The sequence below is a fragment of the Oncorhynchus mykiss genome, chromosome 24 (assembly GCF_057628025.1).
Source record: "Oncorhynchus mykiss isolate SJ-2025 chromosome 24, ASM5762802v1, whole genome shotgun sequence".
Taxonomy (NCBI): Eukaryota; Metazoa; Chordata; class Actinopteri; order Salmoniformes; family Salmonidae; genus Oncorhynchus; species Oncorhynchus mykiss.
In genome coordinates, this window is record NC_143045.1 from 46,573,253 (window position 1) to 46,593,128 (window position 19,876).

At 37.6% G+C, this 19,876-nt stretch overlaps 1 protein-coding gene across 1 annotated transcript in view; it reads right to left on the reverse strand.

Moving 5' to 3' along the window:
• Positions 1 to 19,876, reverse strand: part of cntn5 (contactin 5) — a 559,219-nt gene that overhangs the window by 157,994 nt on the left and 381,349 nt on the right. Inside the window, exon 11 of the mRNA XM_090219183.1 lies at positions 4,415 to 4,544. Coding sequence (XP_090075309.1) covers positions 4,415 to 4,544 — 130 coding nt within the window. The remainder of the gene's footprint in view (positions 1 to 4,414; positions 4,545 to 19,876) is intronic.

Consider the following 19,876-nt stretch of genomic DNA (forward strand, 5'->3'; position numbering starts at 1 on the left):
ATATAGCCTCCACATTGACTCTGTACCAGTATCCCCTGTATATAGCCTCCACATTGACTCTGTACCGTAATACCCTGTATATAGCCTCCACATTGACTCTGTACCGTAATACCCTGTATATAGCCTCCACATTGACTCTGTACCGTAATACCCTGTATATAGCCTCCACATTGACTCTGTACCGTAACACCCTGTATATAGCCTCCACATTGACTCTGTACCGGTACCCCCTGTATATAGCCTCCACATTGACTCTATACCGTAACACCCTGTATATAGCCTCACTACTGTTAATATACTGCAGCTCTCACTATTTGTTATTTGTATTTGTTATTTTTTACTTATCTATTTTTTTTAAACACTTATTTTTATTTAAACTGGATTGTTGGTTAAGGGCATGTAAAGTAAGCATTTCACTCCACACCTATCGTATTCGACACAAGCCTACAAGTGAATACTGCAGGACAGACAAACAGCTTTAATAGAAACCTACCTGTGAATACTGCAGGACAGACAAACAGCTTTAATAGAAACATACCAGTGACTACTGCAGGACAGACAAACAGCTTTAATATAAACCTACCAGTGAATACTGCAGGACAGACAAACAGCTTTAATATAAACCTACCAGTTAATACTGCAGGACAGACAAACAGCTTGAATAGAAACATACCAGTTAATACTGCAGGACAAACAAACAGCTTTAATAGAAACCTACCAGTGAATACTGCAGGACAGACAAACAACTTTAATATAAACCTACCAGTTAATACTGCAGGGCAGACAAACAGCTTTAATAGAAGCCTACCAGTGAATACTGCAGGGCAGACAAATAATTTTTGTACAAAACACAAAATATTGTTCACTAGTGTTGTGGTCGTTCAGGATAAATCACCAACATCTTTCTCCTTTCTCCTCCTGTCATCTTTCCCCTTGAGCATCTAACCCTCTAAGTCACTGTTATCCATTCCTCCTCTGAAATAGAGACAAAATAAACTACTCTGGGCTGCCAACCTTCAGTCTGATGCATACAGACATCTCATTGCATATAACCACAAGGCTCTGCATGCATCCCAAATGGAACTCTTTTCCCTAAATAGTGCACTTTTTTTTGACCGGAGCCTTATGGACACAGTGCACTATATAAGGAATAGGGAACAATTTGAGACACATCCTCTGTCTTTCTTCTATTCATGGGAACAACTGTTCAGGTTCAATCAGAATCCATTGATTGCCAATTAGCCTTCTCAACATTTAGTTTTATTCTCTTGTGTTGCTATCTTTCTACCTTATCAGGCTGTGGCCTATTTAATGTTGCTATGCCAGTTTCACTGTTTATAGAGTCACAGAAAAGACTAGGCTTACCTTTGTGGATGAACAGGCCATTTTAAATGAACCTTTGTGGATGAACAGGCCATTTTAACTGAACCTTTGTGGATAAACAGGCCATTTTAACTGAACCTTTGAGGTTAAACAGGCCATTTTAACTTAACCTTTGTGGATAAACAGGCCATTTTAAATGGACCTTTGTGGATAAACAGGCCATTTTAACTGAACCTTTGTGGATAAACAGGCCATTTTAACTGAACCTTTGTGGATAAACAGGCCATTTTAAATGAACCTTTGTGGATAAACAGGCCATTTTAACTTAACCTTTGTGGATAAACAGGCCATTTTAAATGAACCTTTGTGGATAAACAGGCCATTTTAACTTAACCTTTGTGGATAAACAGGCCATTTTAAATGAACCTTTGTGGATAAACAGGCCATTTTAACTGAACCTTTGTGGATAAACAGGCCATTTTAACTGAACCTTTGTGGATAAACAGGCCATTTTAACTGAACCTTTGTGGATAAACAGGCCATTTTAACTTAACCTTTGTGGATAAACAGGCCATTTTAACTTAACCTTTGTGGATAAACAGGCCATTTTAACTGAACCTTTGTGGATAAACAGGCCATTTTAACTGAACCTTTGTGGATAAACAGGCCATTTTAAATGGACCTTTGTGGATAAACAGGCCATTTTAAATGAACCTTTGTGGATAAACAGGCCATTTTAACTGAACCTTTGTGGATAAACAGGCCATTTTAACTGAACCTTTGTGGATAAACAGGCCATTTTAACTGAACCTTTGTGGATAAACAGGCCATTTTAACTGAACCTTTGTGGATAAACAGACCATTTTAAATGGACCTTTGTGGATAAACAGGCCATTTTAACTGAACCTTTGTGGATAAACAGGCCATTTTAAATTAACCTTTGTGGATAAACAGGCCATTTTAACTTAACCTTTGTGGATAAACAGGCCATTTTAAATGGACCTTTGTGGATAAACAGGCCATTTTAACTGAACCTTTGTGGATAAACAGGCCATTTTAAATGAACCTTTAAAGATATCTTATTTAGAAAAACCTTTATGAATAAAGGTTAAATACACCTTCCCTTTAACATAATGACAAACACACCAGAACAGACCTTCCCTTTAACATAATGACAAACACACCAGAACAGACCTTCCCTTTAACATAATGACAAACACACCAGAACAGACCTTCCCTTTAACATAATGACAAACACACCAGAACAGACCTTCCCTTTAACATAATGACAAACACACCAGAACAGACCTTCCCTTTAACATAATGACAAACACACCAGAACAGACCTTCCCTTTAACATAATGACAAACACACTAGAACAGACCTTCCTTTCACATAATGACAAACACACCAGAACAGACCTTCCCTTTAACATAATGACAAACACACCAGAACAGACCTTCCCTTTAACATAATGACAAACACACCAGAACAGACCTTCCCTTTAACATAATGACAAACACACTAGAACAGACCTTCCCTTTAACATAATGACAAACACACTAGAACAGACCTTCCCTTTAACATAATGACAAACACACTAGAACAGTCCTTCCCTTTAACATAATGACAAACACACCAGAACAGACCTTCCCTTTAACATAATGACAAACACACTAGAACAGACCTTCCCTTTAACATAATGACAAACACACCAGAACAGACCTTCCCTTTAACATAATGACAAACACACCAGAACAGACCTTCCCTTTAACATAATGACAAACACACCAGAACAGACCTTCCCTTTAACATAATGACAAACACACTAGAACAGACCTTCCCTTTAACATAATGACAAACACACCAGAACAGACCTTCCCTTTAACATAATGACAAACACACTAGAACAGACCTTCCCTTTAACATAATGACAAACACACCAGAACAGACCTTCCCTTTAACATAATGACAAACACACCAGAACAGACCTTCCCTTTAACATAATGACAAACACACCAGAACAGACCTTCCCTTTAACATAATGACAAACACACCAGAACAGACCTTCCCTTTAACATAATGACAAACACACCAGAACAGACCTTCCCTTTAACATAATGACAAACACACCAGAACAGACCTTCCCTTTAACATAATGACAAACACATCAGAACAGACCTTCCCTTTAACATAATGACAAACACACCAGAACAGACCTTCCCTTTAACATAATGACAAACACACCAGAACAGACCTTCCCTTTAACATAATGACAAACACACCAGAACAGACCTTCCCTTTAACATAATGACAAACACACCAGAACAGACCTTCCCTTTAACATAATGACAAACACACTAGAACAGACCTTCCCTTTAACATAATGACAAACACATCAGAACAGACCTTCCCTTTAACATAATGACAAACACATCAGAACAGACCTTCCCTTTAACATAATGACAAACACACCAGAACAGACCTTCCCTTTAACATAATGACAAACATAATAGAACAGACCTTCCCTTTAACATAATGACAAACACACCAGAACAGACCTTCCCTTTAACATAATGACAAACACACCAGAACAGACCTTCCCTTTAACATAATGACAAACACACCAGAACAGACCTTCCCTTTAACATAATGACAAACACACCAGAACAGACCTTCCCTTTAACATAATGACAAACACACCAGAACAGACCTTCCCTTTAACATAATGACAAACACACCAGAACAGACCTTCACTTTAACATAATGACAAACACACCAGAACAGACCTTCCCTTTAACAAAATAACAAACAGTAACAAACCGGAGATAGCTGGTGGGTACGCAGCTGTGGTTGGTTCAGGAAGCAAACTGAAATTCCAATTCCAAGCAAAGAGGAACATTTGAATTTCTGTTTATTTCCTGAATTGACTGAATTGAAATGGAATAGACTCCAACCCTGGTTTGCTGTAGGGCTTTTCCCAGTTTACATTATTATTTTATTGTATTAAGTTCCATTTAGTATCAATAACTAAAGGCACACATAGTGTTACAAGGAATAGAACAACAACAGGAAAAAAAAAACAGCATACCTAAGATCTTGAGTTCTGCGCTGCAGTAGATGGCTCCGTATTTGTTCTCAGCGACACACTGGTACATCCCAGAGTCAGCCTGTTGGACCTTCTGGATAATGAGCTCTCCATTCACCACCTCCACCCTGCTCTGAAACACAACATACTCCATTCACCACCTCCACCCTGCTCTGATACACAACATACTCCATTCACCATCTCCACCCTGCTCTGATACACAACATACTCCATTCACCACCTCCACCCTGCTCTGATACACAACATACTCCATTCACTACCTCCACCCTGCTCTGATACACAACATACTCCATTCACTACCTCCACCCTGCTCTGATACACAACATACTCCATTCACTACCTCCACCCTGCTCTGATACACAACATACTGCATTCACTACCTCCACCCTGCTCTGATACACAACATACTCCATTCACTACCTCCACCCTGCTCTGAAACACAACATACTGCATTCACTACCTCCACCCTGCTCTGATACACAACATACTCCATTCACCACCTCCACCCTGCTCTGAAACACAACATACTCCATTCACTACCTCCACCCTGCTCTGATACACAACATACTCCATTCACCACCTCCACCCTGCTCTGAAACACAACATACTCCATTCACCACCTCCACCCTGCTCTGAAACACAACATACTCCATTCACCATCTCCACCCTGCTCTGATACACAACATACTCCATTCACCACCTCCACCATCTCCACCCTGCTCTGAAACACAACAAACTGCATTCACCACCTCCACCCTGCTCTGATACACAACATACTCCATTCACCACCTCCACCCTGCTCTGATACACAACATACTCCATTCACCACCTCCACCCTGCTCTGAAACACAACATACTCCATTCACCACCTCCACCCTGCTCTGATACACAACATCAAATCAAATCAAATCAAATTTTATTTGTCACATACACATGGTTAGCAGATGTTAATGCGAGTGTAGCGAAATGCTTGTGCTTCTAGTTCCGACAATGCAGTAATAACCAACAAGTAATCTAACTAACAATCTAACTAACAATTCCAAAACTACTATTCTACACAACATACTCCATTCACCATCTCCACCCTGCTCTGATACACAACATACTCCATTCACCATCTCCACCCTGCTCTGATACACAACATACTCCATTCACCACCTCCACCCTGCTCTGATACACAACATACTGCATTCACCACCTCCACCCTGCTCTGATACACAACATACTGCATTCACCACCTCCACCATCTCCACCCTGCTCTGAAACACAACATACTCCATTCACCACCTCCACCCTGCTCTGATACACAACATCAAATCAAATCAAATTTTATTTGTCACATACACATGGTTAGCAGATGTTAATGCGAGTGTAGCGAAATGTAGCGAAATGCTTGTGCTTCTAGTTCCGACAATGCAGTAATAACCAACAAGTAATCTAACTAACAATCTAACTAACAATTCCAAAACTACTATTCTACACAACATACTCCATTCACCATCTCCACCATCTCCACCCTGCTCTGATACACAACATACTCCATTCACCATCTCCACCCTGCTCTGATACACAACATACTCCATTCACCATCTCCACCATCTCCACCCTGCTCTGATACACAACATACTGAATTCACCACCTCCACCCTGCTCTGATACACAACATACTTCATTCACCATCTCCACACTGCACTGAAACACAACATACTCCATTCACCATCTCCACCCTGCTCTGATACACAACATACTCCATTTACCACCTCCACCCTGCTCTGAAACACAAAATACTGCATTCACCACCTCCACCCTGCTCTGAAACACAACATACTCCATTCATCACCTCCACCCTGCTCTGAAACACAACATACTGCATTCACCACCTCCACCCTGCTCTGAAACACAACATACTCCATTCACCACCTCCACCACCTCCACCCTGCTCTGATACACAACATACTCCATTCACCACCTCCACCCTGCTCTGATACACAACATACTGCATTCACCACCTCCACCCTGCTCTGATACACAACATACTCCATTCACCACCTCCACCCTGCTCTGATACACAACATACTCCATTCACTACCTCCACCCTGCTCTGATACACAACATACTCCATTCACCATCTCCACCCTGCTCTGATACACAACATACTGCATTCATATTCTAGAACTGGGTATATTGCTGAAATGATGCTGTGTATTCTAGAACTGGGTATATTGCTGAAATGATGCTGTGTATTCTAGAAATGGTTATATTGCTGAAATGATGCTGTGTATTCTAGAACAGGGTACATTGCTGAAATGATGCTGTGTATTCTAGAACTGGGTATATTGCTGAAATCATGCTGTGTATTCTAGAACAGGGTACATTGCTGAAATGATGCTGTGTATTCTAGAACTGGGTATATTGCTGAAATAATGCTGTGTGTTCTAGAAATGGTTGTATTGCTGAAATGATGCTCTGTATTCTAGAACTGGGTATATTGCTAAATGATGCTGTGTATTCTAGAACTGAGTATATTGCTGAAATGATGCTGTGTATTCTAGAACTGGGTATATTGCTGAAATCATGCTGTGTGTTTGAGAACTGGGTATATTGCTGATATGATGCTGTGTATTCTAGAACTGGGTATATTGCTGAAATCATGCTGTGTGTTTGAGAACTGGGTGTATTGCTGAAATAATGCAGTGTATTCTAGAACTGGGTATTTTGCTGAAATGATGCTCTGTATTCTAGAACTGGGTATATTGCTAAATGATGCTCTGTATTCTAGAACTGGGTATATTGCTGAAATGATGCTGTGTATTCTAGAACTGGGTATATTGCTGAAATCATGCTGTGTTTTTGAGAACTGGGTATATTGCTGAAATGATGCTGTGTATTCTAGAACTGGGTATATAACTGAAATCATGTTGTGTATTCTAGAACTGGGTATATTGCTGAAATGATGCTGTCTATTCTAGAACTGGGTATATTGCTGAAATAATGCTGTGTATTCTATAAATGGTTATATTGCTGAAATGATGCTCTGTATTCTAGAACTGGGTATATTGCTAAAAGATGCTGTGTATTCTAGAACTGGGTATATTACTGAAATGATGCTGTGTATTCTAGAACTGGTTATATTGCTGAAATGATGCTGTGTATTCTAGAACTGGGTATATTACTGAAATCATGCTGTGTATTCTAGAACTGGGTATATTGCTGAAATGATGCTGTGTATTCTAGAACTGATTATATTGCTGAAATGATGATGTGTATTCTAGAACTGGGTATATTGCTGAAATCATCCTGTGTATTCTAGAACTGGGTATATTGCTGAAATCATGCTGTGTATTCTAGAACTGGGTTTATTGCTGAAATGATGCTGTGTATTCTAGAACTGGGTATATTGCTGAAATTATGCTGTGTATTCTAGAACTGGGTATATTGCTGAAATAATACCTGTTTATTCTAGAACTGGGTATATTGCTGAAATGATGCAGTGTATTCTAGAACTGGGTATATTGCTGAAATTATTCTGTGTATTCTAGAACTGGGTATATTGCTGAAATGATGCTGTGTTTTCTGGAACAAGGTATTTTGCTGAAATCATACCTGTGTATTCTAGAAATGGTTATATTGCTGAAATGATGCTCTGTATTCTAGAACTGGGTATATTGCTAAATGATGCTGTATATTCTAGAACTGGGTATATTGCTGAAATGATGCGGTGTATTCTAGAACTGGGTATATTGCTGAAATCATGCTATGTATTCTAGAACTGGGTATATTGCTGAAATGATGCTGTGTATTCTAGAACTGGGTATAATGCTGAAATTATGCTGTCTATTCTAGAACTGGGTATGTTGCTGAAATGATGCTGTGTATTCTAGAACTGTGTTTTTGCTGAAATGATGCTGTGTATTCTAGAACTGGGTATATTGCCGAAATCATGCTGTGTGTTTGAGAACTGGGTATATTGCTGAAATCATGCTGTGTATTCTAGAACTGGGTATATTGCTGAAATTATGCTGTGTATTCTAGAACTGGGTATATTGATGAAATCATGCTGTGTATTCTAGAACTGGGTATATTGCTGAAATGATGCTGTGTATTCTAGAACTGGGTATATTACTGAAATCATGCTGTGTATTCTAGAACTGGGTATATTGCTGAAATGATGCTGTGTATTCTAGAACTGGGTATAATGCTGAAATGATGCTGTGTATTCTAGAACTGGGTATATTGCTGAAATGATGCTGTCTATTCTAGAACTGGGTATATTGCTGAAATGATGCTGTGTATTCTAGAACTGGGTATATTGCTGAAATGATGGTGTGTGTTCCAGAACTGGGTATATTGCTGAAATCATGCTGTGTGTTCGAGAACTGGGTATATTGCTGAAATGATGCTGTGTATTCTAGAACTGGGTATATTGATGAAATGATGATGTGTATTCTAGAACTGGGTATATTGCTGAAATCATCCTGTGTATTCTAGAACTGGGTATATTGCTGAAATCATGCTGTGTATTCTAGAACTGGGTTTATTGCTGAAATGATGCTGTGTATTCTAGAACTGGGTATATTGCTGAAATTATGCTGTGTATTCTAGAACTGGGTATATTGCTGAAATAATACCTGTTTATTCTAGAACTGGGTATATTGCTGAAATGATGCAGTGTATTCTAGAACTGGGTATATTGCTGAAATTATTCTGTGTATTCTAGAACTGGGTATATTGCTGAAATGATGCTGTGTTTTCTGGAACAAGGTATTTTGCTGAAATCATACCTGTGTATTCTAGAAATGGTTATATTGCTGAAATGATGCTCTGTATTCTAGAACTGGGTATATTGCTAAATGATGCTGTATATTCTAGAACTGGGTATATTGCTGAAATGATGCGGTGTATTCTAGAACTGGGTATATTGCTGAAATCATGCTATGTATTCTAGAACTGGGTATATTGCTGAAATGATGCTGTGTATTCTAGAACTGGGTATAATGCTGAAATTATGCTGTCTATTCTAGAACTGGGTATGTTGCTGAAATGATGCTGTGTATTCTAGAACTGTGTTTTTGCTGAAATGATGCTGTGTATTCTAGAACTGGGTATATTGCCGAAATCATGCTGTGTGTTTGAGAACTGGGTATATTGCTGAAATCATGCTGTGTATTCTAGAACTGGGTATATTGCTGAAATTATGCTGTGTATTCTAGAACTGGGTATATTGATGAAATCATGCTGTGTATTCTAGAACTGGGTATATTGCTGAAATGATGCTGTGTATTCTAGAACTGGGTATATTACTGAAATCATGCTGTGTATTCTAGAACTGGGTATATTGCTGAAATGATGCTGTGTATTCTAGAACTGGGTATAATGCTGAAATGATGCTGTGTATTCTAGAACTGGGTATATTGCTGAAATGATGCTGTCTATTCTAGAACTGGGTATATTGCTGAAATGATGCTGTGTATTCTAGAACTGGGTATATTGCTGAAATGATGGTGTGTGTTCCAGAACTGGGTATATTGCTGAAATCATGCTGTGTGTTCGAGAACTGGGTATATTGCTGAAATGATGCTGTGTATTCTAGAACTGGGTATATTGATGAAATCATGCTGTGTATTCTAGAACTTGGTATATTGCTGAAATGATGTTGTGTATTCTAGAACTGGGTATATTACTGAAATCATGCTGTGTATTCTAGAACTGGGTATATTGCTGAAAGGATGCTGTGTATTCCAGAACTGGGTATATTGCCGAAATCATCCTGTGTATTCTAGAACTGGGTATATTGCTGAAATCATGGTGTGTATTCTAGAACTGGGTATATTGCTGAAATGATGCTGTGTATTCTGGAACTGGGTATTTTGCTGAAATCATACCTGTGTATTCTAGAACTGGGTATATTGCTAAAATTATGCTGTGTATTCTAGAACTGGGTATATTGCTGAAATAATACCTGTGCATTCTAGAGCTAGGTATATTGCTGAAATGATGCGGTGTATTCTAGAACTGGGTATATTGCTGAAATCATGCTGTGTATTCTGGAACAAGGTATTTTGCTGAAATCATACCTGTGTATTCTAGAAATGGTTATATTGCTGAAATCATGCTGTGTATTCTGGAACAAGGTATTTTGCTGAAATCATACCTGTGTATTCTAGAAATGGTTATATTGCTGAAATGATGCAGTGTATTCTAGAACTGGGTATATTGCTGAAATAATGCTATGTATTCTAGAAATGGTTATATTGCTGAAATGATGCAGTGTATTCTAGAACTGGGTATATTGCTGAAATAATGCTATGTATTCTAGAACTGGTTATATTGCTGAAATGATGCTGTGTATTCTAGAACTGGGTATAATGCTGAAATTATGCTGTCTATTCTAGAACTGGGTATAGAAATGATGCTGTGTATTCTAGAACTGGGTATGTTGCTGAAATGATGCTGTGTATTCTAGAACTGGGTATGTTGCTGAAATGATGCTGTGTATTCTAGAACTGTGTTTTTGCTGAAATGATGCTGTGTATTCTAGAACTGGGTATATTGCTGAAATCATGCTGTGTGTTTGAGAACTGGGTATATTGCTGAAATCATGCTGTGTGTTTGAGAACTGGGTATATTGCTGAAATGATGTTGTGTATTCTAGAACTGGGTATATTGCTGAAATCATGCTGTGTATTCTAGAACTGGGTATGTTGCTGAAATTATGCTGTGTATTCTAGAACTGGGTATATTGCTGAAATGATGCTGTGTATTCTAGAACTGGGTATTTTGCTGAAATCATACCTGTGTATTCTAGAACTGGGTATATTGCTGAAATGATGCTGTGTATTCTAGAACTGGGTATATTGCTGAAATAATACCTGTGCATTCTAGAGCTAGGTATTTTGCTGAAATGATGCGGTGTATTCTAGAAATGGTTATATTGCTGAAATGATGCTCTGTATTCTAGAACTGGGTATATTGTTAAATGATGCTGTGTATTCTAGAACTGGGTATATTGCTGAAATGATGCAGTGTATTCTAGAACTGGGTATATTGCTGAAATAATGCTATGTATTCTAGAACTGGGTATATTGCTGAAATGATGCTGTGTATTCTAGAACTGGGTATATTGCTGAAATCATGCTGTGTGTTTGAGAATTGGGTATATTGCTGAAATGATGCTGTGTATTCTAGAACTGGGTATATTGCTGAAATCATGCTGTGTATTCTAGAACTGGGTATATTGCTGAAATCAGGCTGTGTATTCTAGAACTGGGTATATTGCTGAAATGATGCTGTGTATTCTAGAACTGGTTATATTGCTGAAATGATGATGTGTATTCTAGAACTGGGTATATTGCTGAAATCATCCTGTGTATTCTAGAACTGGGTATGTTGCTGAAATGATGCTGTGTATTCTAGAACTGTGTTTTTGCTGAAATGATGCTGTGTATTCTAGAACTGGGTATATTGCTGAAATCATGCTGTGTGTTTGAGAACTGGGTATATTGCTGAAATGATGCTGTGTGTTCTAGAACTGGGTATTTTGCTGAAATCATGCTGTGTATTCTGTAACTGGGTATAGTGCTGAAATCATGCTGTGTATTCTAGAACTTGGTATATTGCTGAAATGATGCTATGTATTCTATAACTGGGTATATTGCTGAAATGATGCTGTGTATTCTGTAACTGGGTATATTGCTGAAATGATGCTGTGTATTCTAGAACTGGTTATATTGCTGAAATGATGATGTGTATTCTATAACTGGGTATATTGCTGAAATGATGCTGTGTATTCTGTAACTGGGTATATTGCTGAAATGATGCTGTGTATTCTAGAACTGGTTATATTGCTGAAATGATGATGTGTATTCTAGAACTAGGTATATTGCTGAAATCATGCTGTGTATTCTAGAACTGGGTATTTTGCTGAAATGATGCTGTGTATTCCAGAACTGGGTATATTGCTGAAATGATGCGATGTATTCTAGAACTGGTTATATTGCTGAAATGATGATGTGTATTCTAGAACTGGGTATATTGCTGAAATCATCCTGTGTATTCTAGAACTGGGTATGTTGCTGAAATGATGCTGTGTATTCTAGAACTGTGTTTTTGCTGAAATGATGCTGTGTATTCTAGAACTGGGTATATTGCTGAAATCATGCTGTGTGTTTGAGAACTGGGTATATTGCTGAAATGATGCTGTGTGTTCTAGAACTGGGTATTTTGCTGAAATCATGCTGTGTATTCTGTAACTGGGTATAGTGCTGAAATCATGCTGTGTATTCTAGAACTTGGTATATTGCTGAAATGATGCTGTGTATTCTATAACTGGGTATATTGCTGAAATGATGCTGTGTATTCTGTAACTGGGTATATTGCTGAAATGATGCTGTGTATTCTAGAACTGGTTATATTGCTGAAATGATGATGTGTATTCTAGAACTAGGTATATTGCTGAAATCATGCTGTGTATTCTAGAACTGGGTATTTTGCTGAAATGATGCTGTGTATTCCAGAACTGGGTATATTGCTGAAATGATGCGGTGTATTCTAGAACTGGGTATAATGCTGAAATGATGCTGTGTATTCTAGAACTGGGTATATTGCTGAAATGATGCTGTGTATTCTAGAACTGGGTATTTTGCTGAAATCATACCTGTGTATTCTAGAACTGGGTATATTGCTGAAATTATGCTGTGTATTCTAGAACTGGGTATATTGCTGAAATAATACCTGTGTATTCTAGAGCTAGGTATATTGCTGAAATCATGTTGTGTATTCTAGAACTGGGTATATTGCTGAAATGATGCTGTGTATTCTAGAACTGGGTATATTGCTGAAATAATGCTGTGTATTCTAGAAATGGTTATATTGCTGAAATGATGCTCTGTATTCTAGAACTGGGTATATTGCTAAATGATGCTGTGTATTCTAGAACTGGGTATATTGCTGAAATGATGCTGTGTATTCTAGAACTGGGTATATTACTGAAATCATGCTGTGTATTCTAGAACTGGGTATATTGCTGAAATCATTCTGTGTATTCTAGAACTGGGTATATTGCTGAAATGATGATGTGTATTCTAGAACTGGGTATATTGCTGAAATGATGCTGTGTATTCTAGAACTGGGTATATTGCTGAAATAATACCTGTGTATTCTAGAACTGGGTATATTGCTGAAATGGTGCGGTGTATTCTAGAACTGGGTATATTGCTGAAATGATGCTGTGTATTCTAGAACTGGGTATATTGCTGAAATGATGCTGTGTATTCTGGAACAAGGTATTTTGCTGAAATCATACCTGTGTATTCTAGAAATTGTTATATTGCTGAAATGATGCTCTGTATTCTAGAACTGGGTATATTGCTAAATGATGCTGTGTATTCTAGAACTGGGTATATTGCTGAAATGATGCGGTGTATTCTAGAAATGGGTATATTGCTGAAATCATGCTGTTTATTCTAGAACTGGGTATAATGCTGAAATTATGCTGTGTATTCTAGAACTGGGTATAGAAATGATGCTGTGTATTCTAGAACTGGGTATGTTGCTGAAATGATGCTGTGTATTCTAGAACTGGGTATATTGCTGAAATGATGCTGTGTATTCTAGAACTGGGTATATTGCTGAAATCGTGCTGTGTGTTTGAGAACTGGGTATATTGCTGAAATGATGCTGTGTATTCTAGAACTGGGTATTTTGCTGAAATTATGCTGTGTATTCTGTAACTGGGTATATTGCTGAAATCATGCTGTGTATTCTAGAACTTGGTATATTGCTGAAATGATGCTGTGTATTCTAGAACTGGGTATATTGCTGAAATGATGATGTGTTTTCTAGAACTGGGTATATTGCTGAAATCATGCTGTGTATTCTAGAACTGGGTATATTGCTGAAATGATGCTGTGTATTCCAGAACTGGGTATATTGCTGAAATGATGCGGTGTATTCTAGAACTGGGTATAATGCTGAAATGATGCTGTGTATTCTAGAACTGGGTATATTGCTGAAATGATGCTGTGTATTCTAGAACTGGGTATATTGCTGAAGTAATGCTGTGTATTCTAGAACTGGGTATATTGCTGAAATGATGCGGTGTATTCTAGAACTGGGTATAATGCTGAAATGATGCTGTGTATTCTAGAACTGGGTATATTGCTGAAATGATGCTGTGTATTCTAGAACTGGGTATATTGCTGAAATGATGCTGTGTATTCTAGAACTGGGTATATTGCTGAAATAATGCTGTGTATTCTAGAACTGGGTATATTGCTGAAATGATGCGGTGTATTCTAGAACTGGGTATAATGCTGAAATGATGCTGTGTATTCTAGAACTGGGTATATTGCTGAAATAATGCTGTGTATTCTAGAACTGGGTATATTGCTGAAGTAATGCTGTGTATTCTAGAACTGGGTATATTGCTGAAATGATGCGGTGTATTCTAGAACTGGGTATAATGCTGAAATGATGCTGTGTATTCTAGAACTGGGTATATTGCTGAAATGATGCTGTGTATTCTAGAACTGGGTATATTGCTGAAATAATGCTGTGTATTCTAGAACTGGGTATATTGCTGAAATGATGCGGTGTATTCTAGAACTGGGTATAATGCTGAAATGATGCTGTGTATTCTAGAACTGGGTATATTGCTGAAATGATGCTGTGTATTCTAGAACTGGGTATATTGCTGAAATAATGCTGTGTATTCTAGAACTGGGTATATTGCTGAAATGATGCTGTGTATTCCAGAACTGGGTATATTGCTGAAATGATGCGGTGTATTCGAGAACTGGGTATATTGCTGAAATGATGCTGTGTATTCTAGAACTGGGTATATCATGCTGTGTATTCTAGAACTGGGTATATTGCTGAAATGATGCTGTGTATTCTAGAACTGGGTATATTACTGAAATCATGCTGTGTATTCTAGAACTGGGTATATTGCTGAAATGATGCTGTGTATTCCAGAACTGGGTATATTGCTGAAATCATGCTGTGTATTCTAGAACTGGGTATATTGCTGAAATGATGCTGTGTATTCTAGAACTGGGTATATTGCTGAAATGATGCTGTGTATTCTGGAACAAGGTATTGTGCTGAAATCATACCTGTGTATTCTAGAAATGGTTATATTGCTGAAATTATGCTCTGTATTCTAGAACTGGGTATATTGCTAAATGATGCTGTGTATTCTAGAACTGGGTATATTGCTGAAATGATGCGGGGTATTCTAGAACTGGGTATATTGCTGAAATAATACCTGTGTATTCTAGAGCTAGGTATATTGCTGAAATCATGCTGTGTGTTTGAGAACTGGGTATATTGCTGAAATGATGCTGTGTATTCTAGAACTGGGTATTTTGCTGAAATCATGCTGTGTATTCTAGAACTGGGTATATTGCTGAAATCATGCTGTGTATTCTAGAACTGGGTATATTGCTGAAATCATGCTGTGTATTCTAGAACTGGGTATATTGCTGAAATGATGCTGTGTATTCTAGTACTGGGTATATTGCTGAAATCATGCTGTGTATTCTAGAACTGGGTATATTGCTGAAATCATGCTGTGTATTCTAGAACTGGGCATATTGCTGAAATGATGCTGTGTATTCTAGAACTGGGTATGTTGCTGAAATGATGCTGTGTATTCTGTAACTGGGTATATTGCTGAAATCATGCTGTGTATTCTAGAACTGGGTATATTGCTGAAATCATGCTGTGTATTCTAGAACTGGGTATATTGCTGAAATCATGCTGTGTATTCTAGAACTGGGTATATTGCTGAAATGATGCTGTGTATTCTAGAACTGGTTATATTGCTGAAATGATGATGTGTATTCTAGAACTGGGTATATTGCTGAAATCATCCTGTGTATTCTAGAACTGGGTATGTTGCTGAAATGATGCTGTGCATTCTAGAACTGTGTTTTTGCTGAAATGATGCTGTGTATTCTAGAACTGGGTATATTGCTGAAATCATGCTGTGTGTTTGAGAACTGGGTATATTGCTGAAATGATGCTGTGTGTTCTAGAACTGGGTATTTTGCTGAAATCATGCTGTGTATTCTGTAACTGGGTATAGTGCTGAAATCATGCTGTGTATTCTAGAACTTGGTATATTGCTGAAATGATGCTGTGTATTCTATAACTGGGTATATTGCTGAAATGATGCTATGTATTCTGTAACTGGGTATATTGCTGAAATGATGCTTTGTATTCTAGAACTGGGTATATTGCTGAAATGATGCTGTGTATTCTGGAACAAGGTATTTTGCTGAAATCATACCTGTGTATTCTGGAAATGGTTATATTGCTGAAATTATGCTCTGTATTCTAGAACTGGGTATATTGCTAAATGATGCTGTGTATTCTAGAACTGGGTATATTGCTGAAATGATGCGGTGTATTCTAGAACTGGGTATATTGCTGAAATCATGCTGTGTGTTTGAGAACTGGGTATATTGCTGAAATGATGCTGTGTATTCTAGAACTGGGTATTTTGCTGAAATCATGCTGTGTATTCTAGAACTGGGTATATTGCTGAAATCATGCTGTGTATTCTAGAACTGGGTATATTGCTGAAATCATGCTGTGTATTCTAGAACTGGGTATATTGCTGAAATGATGCTGTGTATTCTAGAACTGGGTATATTGCTGAAATCATGCTGTGTATTCTAGAACTGGGTATATTGCTGAAATCATGCTGTGTATTCTAGAACTGGGCATATTGCTGAAATGATGCTGTGTATTCTAGAACTGGGTATGTTGCTGAAATGATGCTGTGTATTCTGTAACTGGGTATATTGCTGAAATCATGCTGTGTATTCTAGAACTGGGTATATTGCTGAAATCATGCTGTGTATTCTAGAACTGGGTATATTGCTGAAATCATGCTGTGTATTCTAGAACTGGGTATATTGCTGAAATTATGCTGTGTATTCTAGAACTGGTTATATTGCTGAAATGATGATGTGTATTCTAGAACTGGGTATATTGCTGAAATCATCCTGTGTATTCTAGAACTGGGTATGTTGCTGAAATGATGCTGTGTATTCTAGAACTGTGTTTTTGCTGAAATGATGCTGTGTATTCTAGAACTGGGTATATTGCTGAAATCATGCTGTGTGTTTGAGAACTGGGTATATTGCTGAAATGATGCTGTGTGTTCTAGAACTGGGTATTTTGCTGAAATCATGCTGTGTATTCTGTAACTGGGTATAGTGCTGAAATCATGCTGTGTATTCTAGAACTTGGTATATTGCTGAAATGATGCTGTGTATTCTATAACTGGGTATATTGCTGAAATGATGCTATGTATTCTGTAACTGGGTATATTGCTGAAATGATGCTGTGTATTCTAGAACTGGTTATATTGCTGAAATGATGATGTGTATTCTATAACTGGGTATATTGCTGAAATGATGCTGTGTATTCTAGAACTGGTTATATTGCTGAAATGATGATGTGTATTCTAGAACTAGGTATATTGCTGAAATCATGCTGTGTATTCTAGAACTGGGTATTTTGCTGAACTGATGCTGTGTATTCCAGAACTGGGTATATTGCTGAAATGATGCTGTGTATTCTAGAACTGGTTATATTGCTGAAATGATGATGTGTATTCTATAACTGGGTATATTGCTGAAATGATGCTATGTATTCTGTAACTGGGTATATTGCTGAAATGGTGCTGTGTATTCTAGAACTGGTTATATTGCTGAAATGATGATGTGTATTCTGTAACTGGGTATATTGCTGAAATGATGCTGTGTATTCTAGAACTGGTTATATTGCTGAAATGATGATGTGTATTCTAGAACTAGGTATATTGCTGAAATCATGCTGTGTATTCTAGAACTGGGTATTTTGCTGAACTGATGCTGTGTATTCCAGAACTGGGTATATTGCTGAAATGATGCGGTGTATTCTAGAACTGGGAATAATGCTGAAATGATGCTGTGTATTCTAGAACTGGGTATATTGCTGAAATGATGCTGTGTATTCTAGAACTGGGTATTTTGCTGAAATCATACCTGTGTATTCTAGAACTGGGTATATTGCTGAAATTATGCTGTGTATTCTAGAACTGGGTATATTGCTGAAATAATACCTGTGTATTCTAGAGCTAGGTATATTGCTGAAATCATGTTGTGTATTCTAGAACTGGGTATATTGCTGAAATGATGCTGTGTATTCTAGAACTGGGTATATTGCTGAAATAATGCTGTGTATTCTAGCAATGGTTATATTGCTGAAATGATGCTCTGTATTCTAGAACTGGGTATATTGCTAAATGATGCTGTGTATTCTAGAACTGGGTATATTGCTGAAATGATGCTGTGTATTCTAGAACTGGGTATATTGCTGAAATGATGCTGTGTATTCTAGAACTGGTTATATTGCTGAAATGATGATGTGTATTCTATAACTGGGTATATTGCTGAAATGATGCTATGTATTCTGTAACTGGGTATATTGCTGAAATGGTGCTGTGTATTCTAGAACTGGTTATATTGCTGAAATGATGATGTGTATTCTGTAACTGGGTATATTGCTGAAATGATGCTGTGTATTCTAGAACTGGTTATATTGCTGAAATGATGATGTGTATTCTAGAACTAGGTATATTGCTGAAATCATGCTGTGTATTCTAGAACTGGGTATTTTGCTGAACTGATGCTGTGTATTCCAGAACTGGGTATATTGCTGAAATGATGCGGTGTATTCTAGAACTGGGAATAATGCTGAAATGATGCTGTGTATTCTAGAACTGGGTATATTGCTGAAATGATGCTGTGTATTCTAGAACTGGGTATTTTGCTGAAATCATACCTGTGTATTCTAGAACTGGGTATATTGCTGAAATTATGCTGTGTATTCTAGAACTGGGTATATTGCTGAAATAATACCTGTGTATTCTAGAGCTAGGTATATTGCTGAAATCATGTTGTGTATTCTAGAACTGGGTATATTGCTGAAATGATGCTGTGTATTCTAGAACTGGGTATATTGCTGAAATAATGCTGTGTATTCTAGCAATGGTTATATTGCTGAAATGATGCTCTGTATTCTAGAACTGGGTATATTGCTAAATGATGCTGTGTATTCTAGAACTGGGTATATTGCTGAAATGATGCTGTGTATTCTAGAACTGGGTATATTACTGAAATCATGCTGTGTATTCTAGAACTGGGTATATTGCTGAAATCATTCTGTGTATTCTAGAACTGGGTATATTGCTGAAATGATGATGTGTATTCTAGAACTGGGTATATTGCTGAAATGATGCTGTGTATTCTAGAACTGGGTATATTGCTGAAATAATACCTGTGTATTCTAGAACTGGGTATATTGCTGAAATGATGCGGTGTATTCTAGAACTGGGTATGTTGCTGAAATGATGCTGTGTATTCTAGAACTGGGTATATTGCTGAAATGATGC